This window comes from Pan paniscus, chromosome 7, assembly GCF_029289425.2.
Source record: "Pan paniscus chromosome 7, NHGRI_mPanPan1-v2.0_pri, whole genome shotgun sequence".
NCBI lineage: Eukaryota > Metazoa > Chordata > Mammalia > Primates > Hominidae > Pan > Pan paniscus.
Genome location: NC_073256.2, coordinates 46,549,543 through 46,569,006, shown reverse-complemented (window position 1 = coordinate 46,569,006; position 19,464 = coordinate 46,549,543). Strand labels below are relative to the sequence as shown.

The following is a 19,464-nucleotide window of genomic DNA, read 5'->3' as shown; positions in this document are numbered from 1 at the left end:
ACCCAACTTTTAGGTATAGTTCAAGTTCCACCCTTTCAAGTGGACACACATTGGCAGTGGAAAGACTGTGAGTCCTGTAGTTAAAGCAGTGTTCCAAGCATGGCTCTGCCTCTTGCTAGCTGTGTGACCTTGGACACACCAGCAATCCTCTCTGAACCTCAATTTTTCTCACTTGTTAAGTGAGCATTATCTCACGAACTTCATAGGTTTTTATGTCAAAGGTCTGGCACAGCACAGTGCCTGGCACGTTATAGGGATTTGATAACTGTTAGATTTCATCTTCCTTCTCTTAAATGAATAAAAGGACACCAGCTAGTTTCGTGTTTGTTTCAGCCTCACAGCAGCCACCATTCTCTTAAACTTTTTTGTCACTTTCCTCTGTAGGACGGGGAAGCCCACTGGTTCAGCTCTGATGCCTCACATCGATGCTTTTAAGCACTCCCTGCAGGAGAAAATGACAGAAATTGGGATAAGAAGTGGCTGGAAATATGATAGCTGCAAAAAAAATTTCCTGATCCAGGAGGTACGTTCCTTATAAAGTGAGGAGAGCAGTGAGGTTGGGCATGGCTTTCTTCCCAGGCCAGTTTTGTAGGTTGCCTGTCTGTTCCCTTGTTCCCTGGAGTATCCAGGGTCAGGGAGTACCTCCTAGGAGGCGCTGTGAAATACAGAACCCAGTGGGATGTGGGGACGGCAGTGGGCCTGACTGCCTTGGAGGAGGTGTGGGACATTTTGTTCCACTGTGAAGCAACTGAGAGTGCACGACAAGGTTGCAAAGTTGACTCCGTTTCCAGGAAGAATCTTTAAAGAAGCCTTAATTGTATGAAAATTTGCATCAACTGGAACCATTTTCACTAACCTATCATTTTTGCCAATGTTACAAAGTAGCATCCGATGCAGTGAAACTTAAAGAATTCTATCCTTTTTGTTATTGTTGTTCAATTTTAGGTCAATTTTTAGTTTTGAGGCCTCAAGACTCTTGTCTGTGACCCACTTCCTTCCAGTGCCACCTCAAATTACATGGCAATGCTAGGGAAAGAGCTTGTATCTCCTCTGCCCCCCAGAGAGGGCCCATTCCAGGACCTTGCCTGTGCCTGAGTTCAACTCAGCAAATATTTATTGAGTAGTTTGTAGGTGCCAGGCACCATGGGAAGCACTTGGGGTATAAAGATGCTTAGAACAGAGTTCCTGCCTATGAGAAGCTCACAGCCTAGTTGTGGAGATGACAGACAAACAACTGGGCATCATATAAGGTGGAGGTGGAGGGAATGGTGGCCATGCACTGGGACACCTGACCTGCTTCCATTGAGGGAATTGTCACCAACAGCCTCTTTTGCCACATCTTCCCAGATAAGTGCCATCCTCGGGGGCCTGGAGGACCACATCCTCAGAAGGAAGAGGAGGATCTACGAGTCCCTCACTGCCTCTGTCCAGAGTGACCTGAAGCTCTGTTATGAAGGTGGGGGCTGCGGGGGACAGCATTTCTGCCTGCTCTGGGACTTTCTGTTAGCACCTTTCGCATCCTTTTCTGCGGCTCCCTCAAAGGCCCTGTTCTCTTGCACCCTAAGACTTTGCAGCACTCTCAGTCCACACATTGCAACCACATGACTGCAGGGTGTGAGGACCCTTCTCTGTGTGTTTTCCAGCTCTTTCTGTCTACCCTTGGTCCAGACACCCTGCTTTTTTGCATACAACATCCCAGCTGATTTAGCTGTAGAATCCAGTGTCCAGGTTCTCATTTTTGTTTCCAAGTATTCACAAATACTTGAACTCACTTGTGAACTCACTTTCAGGCTCTTTCCTGTTTTGGTGGCTCTGTCGTTTGAGGGGTAGGGAGTGATTTTGCAAGTTTCAGCTTAATTCAGTCATTAGGTTTTCTGAATGCTGGTTATTATCTAAACATATAAAGTGTTATTTTTATATAAGTATATATATATATATTTGTTGTTGTTGTTTGTTTGCTTGGCTTGCTTTTCTTTCTAAGGCCAAAGATTTCTTTTTTTGTTTGTTTGTTTTTTTGAGATGGAGTCTTGCTTTGTCACCCAGGCTGGAGTGCAGTGGCAGTGATCTCAGGTCACTCCAACCTCCGCCTCCTGGGTTGAAGCAATTCTCGTGCCTGAGCCTCCCAAGTAGGTGGGATTACAGGCGTGCACACTGTGCCCAGCTAATTTTTGTATTTTTAGTAGAGACGGGGGTTTCACCATGTTGGGCAGGCTGGTCTTGAACTCCTGACCTCAGGTGATCTGCCCACTTCAGCCTCCCAAAGCGCTGGGATTACAGGTGTGAGCCACCATGCCCGGCCATGATGCCAAAGATTTCTAAGCAGGTCCTTGTCTTGGTGTGACTGTGGCTATCATTTTTGCCAGAGGCAGCTCAGATCACGGGCAAAAAAGCGTGTGAGCGGATGAAAGATGCCATCAGAAGAGGAGTGGACCGGCAGGTGGCTGAGGGCATGTTTGAAAGGGCCCAGGAAAGGATGCAGCACCAGTTTCAGCAGCTGAAGGTACTCTATGCCCACATCCTGGATCCTAGACCCCGAGAGGCTCCGGGGGAGGAGAGGAAGCGAGTGCAGAAGGTGGAAGGCATAGTAGGCATTTGGGTCCAAATGGAACAGATGCTTTCTGGAGCTTCGACTTGAGAGCTGCAGTCTTCCAACACTCTCTTGTGCCTCTCCTCTTTCCTGAGTCACCAGTAGCACAGAGACTGTAATAGCTAGACATGTGCTCAGCTATTTACATTAGCTCATTTAATCCCCAGCAAGTCTGTGAGGTAGGTACTATCATTGTTCCCATTTTATAGAGAAGAAACTTCTGGCAGCGGGAGATGTATCAACCAGCCACACAGCTAGGGAGATGCACAGCTGGGATTTGGGATTGGGAAGCCTGTCTCCAGCATGTCCAACAATAGCACGATCTCAAAACAGATTGTTTAGATAGGGAGATGTCTTGTCTACATAAAATGTCAGTAAGTAAATATCGATACACTACTCAAGGCCAGTCAGTTATGGTAACCAGCACACATTCAGCTTTAATTTTATCTACCCCCGAAGACAGTTCCCGATGGTTTCTTTGGGCCTAAATGCTTCTGCCAAGCCTACCTGGACCATCTTGCCTCTGCTCTGGGCCTCATGGCTTGCCACCCCCTTTCCCCCAAGTAGTAGAGATCCTTGAAGTCCATGCCACTGTGGGCTTCCTCCCTGGCCATGTGAGGCTCCACATTTTCTGCCTCAACCCAGGCTGGCTGATCCTGTCTCCCAAGCCCTCAAGGAAGCTGGCCTATTGCTATCTCAGTCCACCTCAGAACCAGCCTTCTTGAAACATCTCCAACCTGTTTCTGCCCAATCTCCTCTCCTCCACCGGGACTGCAGTTTTGGAAAATATCCTTCTTTACAACTCAAAGCATGTAATTCCCCTTGGAGTAGGCTAAGAGGCATCTTGTTCACCAGCAGCAGTTTAGTTTCAATCCTTTAACATGTTATCACCGTCTAAAAATTCATGGACAAGAAACTGGCCGAACTCCATAAAGCCAGTTCCCATTTCCCCGTTGTGTACATAGACACTGGATCTTAAGACACCCAGGAAACTATGTCGCTTAAAAAATGTGTATGTTGACCATGTACAAATGTATCTGAAATGACAGAAACAAAGGAAGTTAAAACTGGGCAAGACCATAGAGTGTTCCCATTCTGTGATTTTTTTTTTTTTTTTAAAGAACGCCAGTTAACTTTTAGTTTTTTAAAATATTTTAGTTCTACACAATGGATGAAATTTCTTTTTATACATAATGTTTGAAGATTTACTTTTTTTTAATTACCTCTTCGCAATAGTCCTGTAAATTAAAGAATGGAATAGTATTTTGTTGAATATACAGATTAGTCTCTGATATATTGATCGATAATGTGGCTTGCTGCTTCGTTTTCACTCTAGCGTGAGGTGACTCCTTCTTGTGGTTTAGGAGCTGTGAATCTCTCGTTCCCTGATCTTAAAGATGAGGAAGCTGGAACCTAGAGGCCTTGAGTTACAGGTTCCAGGTCCATGGCTAGAGCTGAGATGTATGCTTAGGGCTCTTGATCTAGAATCTAGAAAGTTAAAGAAAAAGCGTAGGAGATCCAGCTTCAAAACTAGACTCTGCCAGGCTACAGGAAGGAGCCTGACATTTTTTTCAAAGGGAGGCAGAAACAGAAGAGGGAAGAAAGGGGTTTTAGTTGATAAAAGGACTAAGAGTAGCAAGAAGACACTTCTCAGGCAGTTGGGAAGAATCAGACATGTACAGTAAGGTGAGTGGCACAGAGCAAGTGTGCAGCAAACATCTCCCCAGTGAGCAGATGCATGGACGAGAGGATGGTGGGAAAGTGACCAGCTCTTTCCCTCTTTTTCCATCTCTGTGATTGCCATTCTCTCCGCCATGCCTTCATGCTTCCCTATTAGCTCCTGATTTGATCAGCTGGCACCAGAGCTGCAGCCCCCCACGAGTCTGTAGGCGGGGAGGGAGATGCTGTACAGATGGGAGCCCACAGAAATGTTGTCTTGCTGCCTCCTGGGCCATTTGGTGTCCTTGAAAATGTTTCACCGTTTTGCAACTGGGTTGCAAAGCCTGACTTTGGCAACCCCAGTCTGTACCTTCCGTGGCTGGGGGACTGGGTGGGGTCCCTTTTATAAGATCCACTTTTCCTTGGGCTGCACCATCCTAACAGACTGAATGTCCTTGTTGCATAGACTGGAATCGTGGAGAAGGTGAAGGGCAGCATCACCACTATGCTGGCCCTTGCTTCGTCCCAGGGGGATGGCCTCTACAAGGAGCTTGCAGGTAAATACGCCAAAGCTTTGTATACAGGGTGATTGTGCAGACAGCCCTGGCTGTGGTTACTCCTTCCTGAATTTAAAGGTATTAAAGTTTAAATTTTAGGAATTTAAGTTAGGAAGTTAGGAAGAATTAGCAGGGCAAGGAATGGAGATGATGACGATGATGATGATGGTGATGATGATGATGATGATGATGAAAACAACAGCCCTACCCTTTGCCCAGCACCCAACTGACAGCAAGCATTATACTCAGGCTTTGTGCTCATGGTTTCACTGAATTCTCACATTACCTCCCTGGGATAGACGTTGTTGCTCCATTTTGCAGATGCAGAAATAGAGACTCATATTAGGAAATGTGCCCAAGGTCCCATAGCTGGAAAGCGGCTAATTTAAATCCACAGCTCTGCCCTGCTCTCTCCATAAAGTCTTTCTTTTAAGTTGATGCCTCCTTAAGAAAAATTTCATGGTCTGGTGATGGTGGAGAAAGGCTTCTCTTAATCCACCTATAGCCTAGGGATGCGGCCCCAGCTGTGGACCTTGGTGTAGGCAACCGTGTCCCTTTCAGGCCATGGGCTCCATCAGGCCTCCGGTATAAACTGGAGAGGGTAACCTGGTACAAACAGCAATTAAGTAATTTCTAGCCAAATTTAAAATGCACATATCATTTGGCGCAACAACCCTACAGATATCCTTATATGGGGGGAGGGTGGCATATAGACAAGGTTATTCAGGGTAACATTCTAAAGTCAGAAATGGGGACAACTCAAATATCTGTAAGTAAAGCACTGCTCAAATTAAATTAGATACACAAGGAGTGGAGGACTGTGTAACTGTTAGAAAAAATAAAGCAGCTTTATAGGTAGTGGCATGAAATGATCTCCAAAATATATTACAAAGTGGAAAACAGCAAAGTGAGTAAATGTATATGGTATGTTGCCATTTGTGAGAGGGGAAAAAAGGAAATACATATGTATATGTTTGTATGTGCATAAAAATCTCCATGGGCTACATAGAACACTGGCAGTACTCGTTGCCTCTAAGGAGGGGAACTGGAAGGCTGGAGGGTAGGAGAGGGTGGGAGCCTTGCTCTGCACCCTGTATATTTTGTGCCTTTTATATTTTATACCACATCCATAGTTGCCTGCTGCAATGAACAGATCTGATGCCATTTGAGTTTGCCAGGGTGAAAGTAGACAGAGCTGTTCCCAAAGTCAAAGCCACAATGGCTGCTTCTAACAATCCGTTCTGCACTTCTCCATCTCTCTGGGAATCTTTATGACCCATTTATGGCTGGTTAGATGGACCTCTAACCTGATCCTAACGGACTCCAGGGAAGGAGATACAACACCCTCACACTATTATGTACTGGACTCTCACGACCTTCTGTCCAGGCCTTTATAGGAATCTAAGTTTTAAGATGATAGTCATTCCAATGTGCCTGCTTTAAAGAACTCCCGCTTGCCAGAGATCTTGACCAGCTTCAGTGAAGCTTCCCCGCATCCCAGCCCTGAATAACCACTCTGTCTCTGAACTTCAAGAATTATTGCAGGTGCACTTGACAGATGGTGCTCCCCTCAGTTTGATGTCAAGTGCAACTGCTATAATTTAAGCCTATTTCCTTCTCTTCACCATCGACAGCAAATATACATCATGTCAGGGGGTCATACTTTATAAAGAAATCTAAAAGGCAGTCCCTGTTGTCAGGGCCTTACCTGGTTGGTAAGACAAGATGTGTAAGAATGTGCATTGTAAGACTGGGGAGTTTGCATTCACTCAGCAAGCGATTCTGATCACCTCCTGGGTGCCAGGCAGTGTTCTGGGTGCTGAGGACACAGTGGTGACCAATACAGGCAAGAGTCCCCACCTTCACGGAGCTCACAGCCCAGTGGGTGGAAGGCAGGCAGTAAGCAAACTAATAAGTGAAATATGTGGCAGGGAAGCGAAACACAGAAAGGGAAGAAGGGATGCTGGGGTATGGGACAGGGAGGTAAAGGAAGGTCTCCCTGGGAATGTGACACTTAAGCAAAGCCCTGATGGAGGGAACCCACTCAGACTTCAGATCGTTATTCTTGAAGTTCAGAGACAGGGTGGTTATTCAGGGCTGGGACGCGGGGAAGCATCACTGAAGCTGGGTCCTGGGGGAAGCCTCAAAGGTTAGGTTGATTTCAGAGGCAGTGGGGAGAAGGCAGGCCTTCCAGATATGGGACAGAACAAAAAGACTCCGGGTCCTAACTCCCCTCTGCTCATGAGTCCCATCCCTGGCCAGGCTCAGGGCCAACTAACCTGAGTCACCCTCGGGCACAGAAAGCCAAGGGGGATTAGAAAGTCATTCAGGGCTCAGTCTGAAGTGTCCCTTCAAAGGGGACTGCAATTAGTCAGCGTCCTCCGATAAACAGAACCAGTAGGATGTGTGGATAGAGGAAGAGATTTATTTTAAGAAGTTGGCCCACACGATGGTGGAGGCTTGGTGAGCCCAAAATCTGATGCAGGGAGGCCCACAGGACAGAGACTCCAGAAAGAGAGGCAGTTCCAGTCCAGAGGCCATCCCTGCAGAACCAGGCAGAGTCGATGTTGCAGACAAAGGCCCAACCAAGGCTTGGCCGGGCACGGTGGCTCATGCCTGTAATCCCAACACTTTGGGAGGCCAAGGCGGGCGTATCACCTGAGGTCAAGAGTTCGAGACCAGCCTGGCCAACGTGGTGAAACCCTGTCTCTACTAAAAATACAAAAAAAAAAAAATTAGCTAGGCGAGGTGGTGGGTGCCTGTAATCCCAGCTAGTTGGGTGTCTGAGGCAGGAGAAGCACTTGAGCCTGGGAGGCAGAGGTTGCAGTGAGTCAAGATCATGCCATTGCACTGCAGACTTGGTGACAAGAGCAAAACTCCATCTCAAAGGCCCAAGGCTGTCACTGGATCATCCCTGTTAAATGTAAATCTCATCCAAAAACACCCTCCCAGAGGCATCCAGACTCACGTTTAATCCGGTATCTGGGCCCTGTGACCTAAACAAGTTGACACATAAAACTAACCATTGTGAGAACATGGTTTGATTACAGATCATGGGATTAAAACCTGAGATGCCAGAAAGAGAACATTCACTGAGAATGGGTTGTGCTGGGAGGATAGGGATTGGGGTGGGGGGAAGAGGGGGAGCCGCCTGGAGAGGAGTTAGGGGAGGTGTTGTTGTGCAACGTGCTTTGTATATCACACACCTGTGAAGCCTTAATACAGACCCAGTGACTTCCCAGGGTTTTTCTTATGGGTAGGTTTGGGTTTCTTTTGAGGGTGACCCCATGCTAAGAAAGCTTTCTGGTAAGAGGAGGAACACCTGCTTTGATGTCTGATCTGTAAGCACCACTCCAGATCTCATATTCTGGGACAAGTGACAGGATTGTTGGGGGATTTGCTTTCTGGAGACGTTTCTGCAACGGACACCAAGTCCTGATGTGAGCTTTCTGCTCTCCTGTAGATGTCGGGAGTGAATACAAGGAGATGGAGAAGCTGCACAGAAGCCTGAGGGAGGTCGCGGAGAATGCACGGCTGAGGAAGGGCATGCAAGAATTCCTCCTAAGGGCATCCCCCAGCAAGGCTGGCCCCCCTGGGACATCACTGTAACTCCTGGGGCTGAGTCCCAGTGGATGAAAAATCAGCCCAGAGCCAGAGAATTAGAATTACTTTTTTTGTTCTTAAGAGACAGGATCTATCTACCTCTGTTGCCCAGGCTGGAGTGCAGTGGCACCATCACAGCTCACTGCGGCCTCGAACTCCTAGGCTCAAGCGATCCTCCAGCCTCAGCCTCCAGAGCAGCTGGGGCTACAGATACAGGGCACCACACCTGGGTTTTTTTTTTTTTTTTTTTTTTTTTGAGACAGAGTCTCGCTGTGTCACCCAGGCTGGAATGCAGTGGTGCAATCTCGGCTCACTGCAACCTCCACCTCCTGGGTTCAAGAAATTCTCTGCCTCAGCCTCCCAAGTAGCTGGGATTATAGGCGCCTGCCACCACACCCGGCTAATTTTTATATTTTTAGTAGAGACGGGATTTCACCATCTTGGCCAGGCTGGTCTTGAACTCCTGACCTCGTGATCCACCCATCTCTGCCTCCCAAAGTGCTGGGATTACGGGCATGAGGCACTGTGCCCGGCCCATACCTGGGTAATTTTTTAATTTTTTTTGGAGATGGCGTCTTGCTCTGTTGCCCAGGGTGGTCTCAAACTCCTGGCCTCAAGTGATTCTCTCTCACCTCAGTCTCTTGTGCTAGGATTGCAGGCATGAGCCATTGTGCCTGGCTCAGAATTTTTTCTGTTTTGTGAAATCTAATAGAGGACATCTCTCAGCTATTTGGACTTTGCATGCAATATAAAACTAGTATGTTTACTACATTTTATTTTATAGCCCCAAAGAGTCATCTTCAATACCTAATGGAGTTCTAAAGCTTTAGGACAAGAAACTTTTGCTTCCACAAAAATATCTAAACATCGCTGGGCACGGTGGCTCACTCCCGTAATCCCAGCACTTTGGGAGGCTGAGGCGGGCGGATCATGAGGTCAGGAGATTGAGACCATCCTGGCTAACACAGTGAAACCCCATCTCTACTAAAAATACAAAAAATAGCCAGGCGTGGTAGCATGTGCCTATAGTCCCAGCTACTTGGGAGGCTGAGGCAGGAGAATCGCTTGAACCCAGGAGGCATAGGTTGCAGTGAGCCAAGGTCGCGCCACTGCACTCCAGCCTGGACGACGGAGTGAGACTATGTCTCAAAAAAAAAAAAAAAGAAAAAGAAAAAAATATATATATGCACACACACCCCCATACATAAAAAAACTTAAACATTATAGAAAAAACATTGCAAGATATAAAACAAGCCATAAAAAGAAATTCATCCTTCAATAAAGAAAAATATCTAAACATTGAAAAACTTAAGTATTATGGAAAACATTGCAAAATAAAGCTTTTAGGAATCCAATTCTGTTTTTCATTTTAGTACTGATGAGACTTTGGGTAAGGAGGCAACATCGTATCCTGGAAACAAAATGGGTTTGGGAGCCAGATGAACATAGACCCGGCTTCATCACTTCTCAGATGTGTTATCTAAGGCTAGCACTTCCTAAACATTTTGATCTCAGGACTCTTCACTTTTAAAGGACGCTGAGGAGCCTTTGTTTATGTGGGTTATGTCTGTTGATATTGACTATTCGAAATTAAATAGGAGAAAATGTAAGTAATAATTTACTAACTTTTTTAGAAGTAACAATAATAAACCCATTACGTGTTAACAAAAATAACCCATTGTTATGTAAAAAGCTATTTAAAAAAAAGGTACTGAGAAGAGTAACATTGTTTTACACTTTTGCAAATCTCTTTATTCCCTGGCTTAATAGAACACAGCTGGATTCTCATATCAGTTTCTTCATCTACTCTGTTGCAATATATTGTTTTGGTTGATGTATATGAAAAAAATTCAGTCTCACACAGATATACAGTTGGAATACAAGGAAGTATTTTAATAGCTTTTTCAGGTAATTTTGGGATATATTTTGATTCTACAAAGGCAGATGGCAGTTTCTTAAAAGTTAATTGTGGTGTGGAATCTGAAAGCATTATCAGTGAACATTTTTCAAATGCTATTACATTAAAGTGCACTGGTTGATTTTGTACTTTGATTTTTTTTACTAATGCATGATTTTCTGATATCAGGCATTGCTCATCTTGAAAATATTTATTTGCTGAGTTAAGCAAATATTCGAAATGTTGATGCATTTTATTGTATAATACCATGAAATCATTTTGTTAGTGTCTTCACCAATCTCATCAGGAAAGTATTGCAGTATTGGGAAGCTGTCAAGCTCACAGTGAAAAATATGTTTTACAAAATTCCATCTCCCCCCCAAAAGCTCATCTTATCATTGATGACAAATGTTGTCAGTTGCTTTCTTTGAAGTGATAGATTCACTTTCCTCATTTTTAGGAAAGTGTTTACTATATAACTGTATATGATGAACCATAGTTTGTCAGTCATTATTTCAAATAAAAATGACGTTCCAAGAAAAAAGTGTCAAGTTCAGCCTGAAACTCAGACACTCAAGGAAATGCTTTTCTTTGCAGAAGTGCTTTAAGTGTATTTCCCATTTTGTCCCACAGAATAATAAAATGACATCTACATAGATGTCCATAATTAATACAATTAATAACATACTGTTTCATTTAGAACATTTTAAAGTCCAACTGGCTTTTTAAAAGCCCTGAAAGTTCATGATGGTGAAAAATACAAGAGTTTTGAATGTAGTTTGGTGCCACTGCTTTGGTTCATGCCAAGGTGCAAGTGGTTTTACCCATCTTTGCTTTTACACCTTTAGTACAAGTGTGAACATGGTAGAAAAGGAAAATAACATCTTAGTATTATTATAAAAACAGTTTAACCCAGCAGACCCCACGGAAGAGTTTCAGGGACCATATTTGAGAACAGCTGTCTTAGACAAATCATTTAAACCCCCTGAGCTTCAGGTAATTTATCTGTAAAATGGTGACAATCGTAGTACCTACCCTGATACTGCTAGGGTTGTCAGGAAGTTTAGGATAATGCTTACAAAATATGGACGCATTGTACTTAATAGTACTTGATAAATGGTCACTATTGTTTGTGGGCAGAATGGAAATAACATGGTTTAGTGGCTTGTCTGTTGGGAAACTTGGGTTCTGATCCCAGCTCTGACCAATACTAATATGACAATTCCTTAACACCTCTGAGATTTTACTTCCTCATGTACAAAAGGAAAGAGAGGAACTGGATGATTAAAACATCTTTTGCTCCTTTGAAATTCTAGGATTTTAAATTCTTTTCTTTTTGTTATAATATCTTTTACCTAAGTAGGAGAAAAAGGGATTTAGCCATGTGGTTATGTCTCAGTGGTTCATTTTCAAATTAAACTTCTAAACACATAGCGTTCTATTGCAGTTTGTATAGTTCACTTTTCATATTTCACGAGAGGGATGTAGAGGACTTCCACCTCCAGCCATGGTGGAGTAACAGGACCAGATTTACCCTCTGGTTAAACAACAACAACAACAACAACAACAAACAAACAAAAATTATGAAACAACAATTTTTAGATATGGGAAAATAGTGCAACACAGTCATCCCTGAAAGAAGGGAGGGAAGTAAGGTGAGGCCTACAATGTTCTATCTTATGACTTGGTTGAGTTTCCAGACCACAGCACAGGAAGGGGAAGCCCCAAAGGAACTGAGTGGTCTCCCTGAGTTGAGGGGACAGAGATCAGAGTTTGAAGAGTCCAAGGTGATTAGAATTCACGGGGAAGATTACCATGGAGAAGAGAGCTGGACAGAGAGCTCCAGAGATGTGAAGTGGGTCTCCTTTGATTCTTTATCTGAGTACTGATGAGCATATGCCTGTGAGGAAACTACCAAAAATGAGGAAAGAACCCCTGGAATGAAGCAGGCAGAAAAGTCCCCAAAGCTCAGTTCAAGCTAGGTTAGCCATAGTGGAAGACCTTACACCTGAAGCATCGAGTAGACTGATCAGAAGAGTATTGCCTTAGTAGTGGGGTCAAAATAGTCCTCAGTGACAGGCTGTTAGGCATCCACCTAATAAAGGTTTTAAAAAAACTTCAGAAGAATCATACTGTTTCCAAGTAACTTAACTGCATCCCAGAAGAAAACATGAAAACATTTAGGCATAAAAAATTCCAGCGCTCAACAATGGAAAATTGACAATGTATGGCATCAAAACAAAAACTTCCAGGCATATGAAGAAGCAGGAAAATATGAACAATAATGAGAAAAATCAATAGAAATAGACCCAGAAATAACTCAGGTGATAGAGTTAGTAGACAAGGTTATTAAAATTGCTATAAGAAATTTACTCCAGATGCTCAAGAAGATAGAATAAAGCATAAACACAATGAGAAGAGACATGGAAGAAATTCAAGACTCAAATAGAACTTGGAGAGATTTAAAAAGTCTCAGTGTCTATATGGGATTAACAGCAGACTAGGTAGGGTAGAAGAAAGGATAAGTAAACTCAAAGACAGAGCAATAGAACTTACCCAAAATGAAACACAAGGAGGAAAAAAATGAACAGTGCATCAATAAAACATCGAGCACCCTAAAATATACATTACTAGAACCACAGAAGAACAGTAAAGATGTGGGGATATAGGAAAAAATATTTAAGAGAATAATGTCTGAGGTTTTTCCAAACTTGATAAAAATTATAAACCCACAGATCCAAAATGCTCAATGACTCCGAAGCAAAAGAAAAATAAGAAAAAATACACCAAGACACATCATAATCAAATTGCTGAAAACCAGTGATGAAAAGAAAATCTTAAAACCAGCTGGGTGTGTTAGGGGTGAAGGGGAGGCTGCAAAGGCAGTGGTGGATAATACATCCAAAGGAATAAAAACAATGACAGCAGACTTGTAAGCAGATGACAAGTGGATAATACATCCAAAGGAATAAAAACAATGACAGCAGAAACAATGTAAGCCAAAAGTCAGTGGAGCAACCTTTTTAAAAACTGAAGGAAAAAAATGTTCATCTAGCAAAAAACATTTTCCAAAAAGGAAGTGAAATAGACTTTTCAGACATATCAAAGCAAGTACCAAAATTAGTAAATATGTGGGCAAATATAAAATACTTTTTCTTATTTTTCTCAAATCTATTTAAAAGGTAGTTTAAAACAAAACCAATAACAATACATTGTGGAGTTTATAGCATGTAGAATTTAAATGTATGACAAAAGCACAAAGGGCAGGAAGGGAGAAATGGAAGTATGCTGTTGCAAGATTTTTATACAATATACACAGTTATATAATGTATAAGGTAAACTGTGGTAAGCTAAAGATATACACTAGAAACCCTAGAGCAACCACTAGAAAAACAAGAGAGTTATATCTAGCAAACAACTTAAAGAGATAAAATGTATATTTAAAATGCTCAAATAATCCAAGAAAAGAAAGAATAGGAAATAAACAAATGATAGAAGGTACAAACAGAAAACAAATAGCCAGATAGTAGATTTAAATCCAATCATATAAACACATTAAATGTAAATGGTGTAAAACACTAATTAAATAAGGCAGAGGTTACCAAGTTAGATTTTTAAAAAAGAAGCCCTCAGTATATGTTGTCTGGTAGAAACCCACTTTAAATATAAAGACATAAATATGTTAAAAGTAAAAGGATGGAAGATAGATATGTGTAAATACTAATCTAAAGACAGAGTTTCTATATCAATATTAGACAAAGTAAATTTCAGAGCAAGGAATATTACTAATGATAAGGAGGATCATCACTGCATAGTGATAAAGTGGTTAATTCATCAAGAGGACATAATAATCCTAGTTATGCACCTAATAAGTTTCAAAATGCACAAAGCAAAAGCTAATAAAACTCAAAGGAGAAATAGCCAAATCCATAATTATAGTTGGAAATCTCAATACCCACTCTTGATAACTGATAGAACAAGTAGAAAAACTCAGTAAGGATATTAAAGAATTGAACAGTGTATCAACTAACTTTACCTAATTGAGACTTATAGAATACTCTGTAATCAACATCAGAGTGCATATTAATTTCTAGTGTACATGGAACATTTACCAAGATAGACCATATCCTGAGTCATAAAATAAGTCTCAATAAATTTTAAAATATGGAACTCATACAGAGTATGTTCTCTGACCACAGTGGAATTAAATTAGAAGTCAATAACAAAAAGAAATCTGGAAAAGTCTTCAAATATTTGGAAACCAAACAACACACTTCTAAATAACCCGTGAGACAAGTGAGGGCTGTGGACTAAGATCGTGTTAGATTTATATCTCTCTGCTCCAAATCTTAGTTTTCACCAAATAAAATTACCTCCTTGGTATCAGAAGCCAAGGAGTTAACTCCAGCCAGAGCTTAGAAAGTCAGAGCTGGCACTGGCAGTGGGGTTGTGTGTTAACTGCCTGAAGAATGCAACGCAGAGCTTAGAATATCAGAGCTGGCACTGGCAGTGGGGTTGTGTGTTAACTGCCTGAAGAATGCAACGCAGAGCTGTCAGTCAGGAAGGCTGCACTGGCAGAGTGGAACAAAAGGGGAAGAACCTGGGGCAACATCTTGAGTCCTGGTGAGAGGCTTCAGGCTGATACTGACATAAATCCAGGACAGAAATTCAGACCAATGCAATAAAAGAAGAAAAACCTCAAAAGCCAAGGGTAGAATCAAGAGAGTTCAGGAACCAGAAGCAGGAGATTCAGGAAAAAGGGCTGCTGGATCAATCGGTTAAAATTGTGAGCAAAAGTCTTTTGTTGTGATCCTTAATGTGCCCCAAGGGCTCCGTGGTGAGTTGGAAGTCCTAGCAGGTTCATCTTCCCAGGAAAGAGGGGTGGACTGGCTAGAGTGAGAGAAGGTTGGGAGGTGGGCAGGATTGTGCCAGGGAAAACAATGTTTTTTTGAAACACAGCTCTAAATGACTACACAGTATTTTCCTATATACACGTGTTATTTATTTATCCTTTGTGCTATTTTTGGACACTTAAATCATGCTGTTTTTCTCCATTGTAAATAACATCATAGAGAATATGCTTAGATATAAATCTCTGTCCCTAGCTCTGATTTTTTTTTCTTTTGGATAAGTTTTTAAGAATTCTATTACAAGGTCTGAGTCTAAAAGCATTTTAAAGTCTCAAGTTGTTTTTCAGAAACACTGTCCATTTACGAGCAGGGACGAGAGTTCCTGTGTCACTGATTCCTCACCAAAAGTGGTTGTTATCCTTTTCTTCAGTAGGTTAATGGGATGAGATTTTAAAAAGTACCACCTTGCACTACTTGGGTTGTTAGTGGTGTTGAACATTTTTCATATTTATTTGAATTGCTTCTATTTACTTATTTCTTTTTTTTTTCAACTCCTCTAGTTTCTATATGAATTGCTTCTATTTAAAGGGTCCTTCCATGATCTTTTCTTTTGGAGTTCCCCATCACTTTCTTTTGATATTTTTCTTTTTTCTTCAAAAGAATTTCAAACTTACAGAAAAGTTTCAATATCAGTACAAAGAACTCCTATAGACACTGTATCAACTTGTTGACATTTTGCTACATTTGCTTTGCTGTATCATTCTTTGCCTGTCCGTGTGTGTCTATTTGTACATACTTTTTCTGAATGATTTCAAAGTAGGTTGCATATGTCATGTTCCTTTATCCCTTAATGTTTTTGGGTATTCCCCAAAAACAAGTACACTTTCTCACATAACCCTAGTATGATGATGAAATTCAGAAAATTCAACATTGATTATGGGTAAGATACTATCATTTTATCTATAATCTGCATTCAAATATCATCAGTTGCCCTAGTTATAGCTGGTATTGCCAACATTTTCCAGTAGAGTATCCAGCCCAGGATGCTGTGTTACATGTATTTATCATGTCTCTTTGAATCCTTTAATCTAGAACATTTCCTCAGCCTTTCCTTACCTTTCATAACATGGACATTTTTGAGAGGTACAGGCCAGCTGTTTTATAATATGTGGGTTTGTCTGATGTCTCTTCGTGATTGGGTTTAGACTATGCATCTTTGGCTAAAACAACCTCATCAGTGCCCCCTGTCCCTTTTTCATAATAATAATAATAATAAAACACTGACAGCTTGACAATGAGGGAGGAAACTAGAAACTAAAGACCAACACAGTCTATCGTGGGTGCAGAGAAGAGTCCCTCACTTTCTGCCCTGAGGGGTGATCTTTTGTAGCCCAGGAGGTGAGTATGCAGGGCAGGAAGGTTGAGGACAATCAGTGACAAGTCTCTCAGCCATTTGGCCTGGAATATCCCCTGTTTATGGCTTCCAGGGATCAGGGTGGCACGACCAAAGATATTTTTTAAGTGTGGGTGGAGGAGGGGAGAAATGGGGGTTGACTCTTAACTGCATTTCAGCCTGTGGCAATCAGGAAGCAAATACCTTCCCATCTCAAGCTTCTCTGTCTCCCTAGTCTGGCTGAACCACCGAAGGGCCAGGTGGCTGTTTCCCTACACAGCAGGGGAGGACAAGAGCCTGGGCCTTTGTGGCTAAGGAGAGGAATCTCCCAGGCTGAGACCTTCCAAGGCTATCTTTCTCCTGACCGCTCACTGTCTCTGCTCCTAACAGCCCCTCTGCAGGTCTCCTGCCCAGGACCCCCATGCCCCTTGCTTTGGGAACTCTACCCTTTTCCATCTGTCAGTGGAAAACTCCAGAGCTCAGGCTTTGGCCAAAAATCAGTGGAGACCCTCCTCTGTCCGGGTTTGTCAACTCTGACATGGGAGAAATGGATTCTAATCCCATGGCTTCAGCATCTCCAGCAAGAACTGTGGCTTTGTAGGTTATCTGTGGGCAAGCACATCTCTCCAAAGCAATTATTATTATCATTTAGGACACAACACTGCCTTGTCCTGTATGAGGAGGGCTTACTCTTGGACCCTGTTTCTCGGCATGATCCTGCTAAGGGGCCTCTTCTCCACCCTGTTCCGGGCTGATATCACTAAAGCCACCACTTAAACAGAGATGGGCCCTGTCTTATCCATCTCCATGGGGTGGTGCAGCTTAGATAAATAACAGCTTAGAATAGCTCCTTTCTGATCCCCGGTCTCTCCCTTGGGAGATGCCACTTTCATCCTGCACAAGTACCTTACAATCATCATAAATGGTGACTCTCACTAATTTCCAATGTTAAATTATAACCAATAAGCTCTGCTTAAGAAAGGAGAGAAATGATCCTTGTTGAGGACACATCATCCAAAGTGTAATAATAAAAAGCACCAGATGACATGAAGGAATGTGTTGTCTGTGGAGCATGGCTGTAAGGCTGGTTAATTGATGTGTTATTATATTATTAAAATACAACATCAGCATCTCCATGCCAAGGAGAGCATTAAAAAGAGAGCCATGTTATCATTTGCTCTGAAGGTGTCATACCATGTGCAGGCAGCATTATCAGCTGACCTTGGGTTCTTCCTTCATTCCTTTTCCCTTTCTTTCCATTCCAATTGAATTACCCAGAATAAGATGAGTTTGTGTCTATTTATTTTCTTCTGTCTGAATACCACCCCATAACTCAATACACCCCACTTATCTCAACCACATACAGTGATCTGATTAGGGACAAAGAGAAAATTGATAATGATCTCTGAAATCTGGATGGGACTGCATTCTAGATACCCTCTATGATCAAAACCATGTTAAGTCTATATTTTCAAATCTTGCTGCATGGTGTCTATAAAAGTTCTTTCTTTTATTTTTCCCTCTGGAAGAAACATGTGGATTCTTGATGCTGGAAAGAGGACAGACAAGTTGACAGGTTATATGGCCATGAGCTTTTATTATGTCACCACTGGGGAGGAAAGGCAGATGTTGCCTTGAGCTAGAAGACAAGAAAAGGCCCTGTTTAGCTGGTAGGGAGGAAGCTGTCACTGCTGCCTGAGACTCAGGGCCCAAGGCAACTGCTTTCTCTCTCTCACTGTCTCTCTCTCCTTGCCCCTTCCCCCCTCCCATTTTTTCCTTCCTTCTCATTCTCCCTCCCCCCTCTCTTCCCCATCTCTCCCTTTCTCTCTCCCTCTCCCTCTTTTCCCTCTTTGCCCTCTCTCTTCCCCCTCTCTCCCTCCCTGTCTCTCTCTTTCCTTCTGTCCTTTTTCCCTCTCTTCCTCCTCTTTCCCTCATTTCTCTTTCTCCCTCTCCTTCCCCATCTCTCCCTCTCCCTCTCTCTTCCCTCTTTGTCCTTTCTCTTCCCCCTCTCTCCCTCCCTGTCTGTCTCTTTCCCTCTGTCCATGCTCCCTCTCTTCCCTCTCTTTTCCCCCCTTCTTTCTCTATCTTTCTCCCTCTCTCTTCCCCATCTCTCCCTTTCTCTCTCCCTCTCTCTTCCCTCTTTGCCCTCTCTCTTGCCCTTTTCTCCCTCCTTCTTTCTCTTTTCTTCCTTCTCTCTCTCCCCCCATCCTTTCTCTTTCTCTCCCTCTCTCCTGTCTCTCTCTTTGCCCTCTCTCTTCCCTTCCCCTCTTTCTCTTTTCCTTCTCCATCCCTCCCTCCCTCTCTCACTTTCTCTCTCTCTCTGTCTGTCTCAGAGAAATCAAAACCTGTGGTAAAAGAAAGAAGTTTATAAAAACCTGGCAGAATTGTTGAAAACTCTGGAACTACTAGTGTCTTAGAAAGAGTTCAAGATGAGTTAAAGATTCCTACTCAAGCCCAGTTGGGGGAAGCCAACATCAGAAAGCAGGGATTGATGACAATGGAGGATTGTGCTTAGCCACACGTTTCTTTACACCTCACTGAGACTGCTCCATTCTTATAATTTTGATAATGGCATTTATTTGCTGTATTTGTGTGTATCTTAGGGCATAGTTCTCAACCTTGGTTTCACTTTTAAAGCAGTTGGGAAGCTTTTTGAAATCCTCATGCCCAAGTGGATCCCACTCCAGACACCAATATCAGAATCTCTGGGAGTAGAGCTCAGACTTAGAGTATTTTCTTTAAATCACTGCTTTATTGTAACATAAATTCAAGTTCTAGAACCCCATGTGTTCTATGCTTTGGAGACCTTATAATTCAGTACCCTAAAACTTGAGAAGTTCTCCTATAAGCAGCAGACTGTGTATGTGGATCAGGGATGTGCAGTTACGTTTTTAACAGCCCACTGAGAACAGAGAGAC

At 42.7% G+C, this 19,464-nt stretch overlaps 1 protein-coding gene across 1 annotated transcript in view; it reads left to right on the top strand.

Moving 5' to 3' along the window:
* NUGGC (nuclear GTPase, germinal center associated) overlaps positions 1-9,938 on the top strand; it is a 63,055-nt gene extending 53,117 nt beyond the window's left edge. Inside the window, exons 15-19 of the mRNA XM_008956228.6 lie at positions 385-523; positions 1,348-1,456; positions 2,364-2,500; positions 4,713-4,803; positions 8,267-9,938. Coding sequence (XP_008954476.1) covers positions 385-523; positions 1,348-1,456; positions 2,364-2,500; positions 4,713-4,803; positions 8,267-8,412 — 622 coding nt within the window. The 3' untranslated portion in view covers positions 8,413-9,938. The remainder of the gene's footprint in view (positions 1-384; positions 524-1,347; positions 1,457-2,363; positions 2,501-4,712; positions 4,804-8,266) is intronic.
* Positions 9,939-19,464: the final 9,526 nt, after the last annotated feature.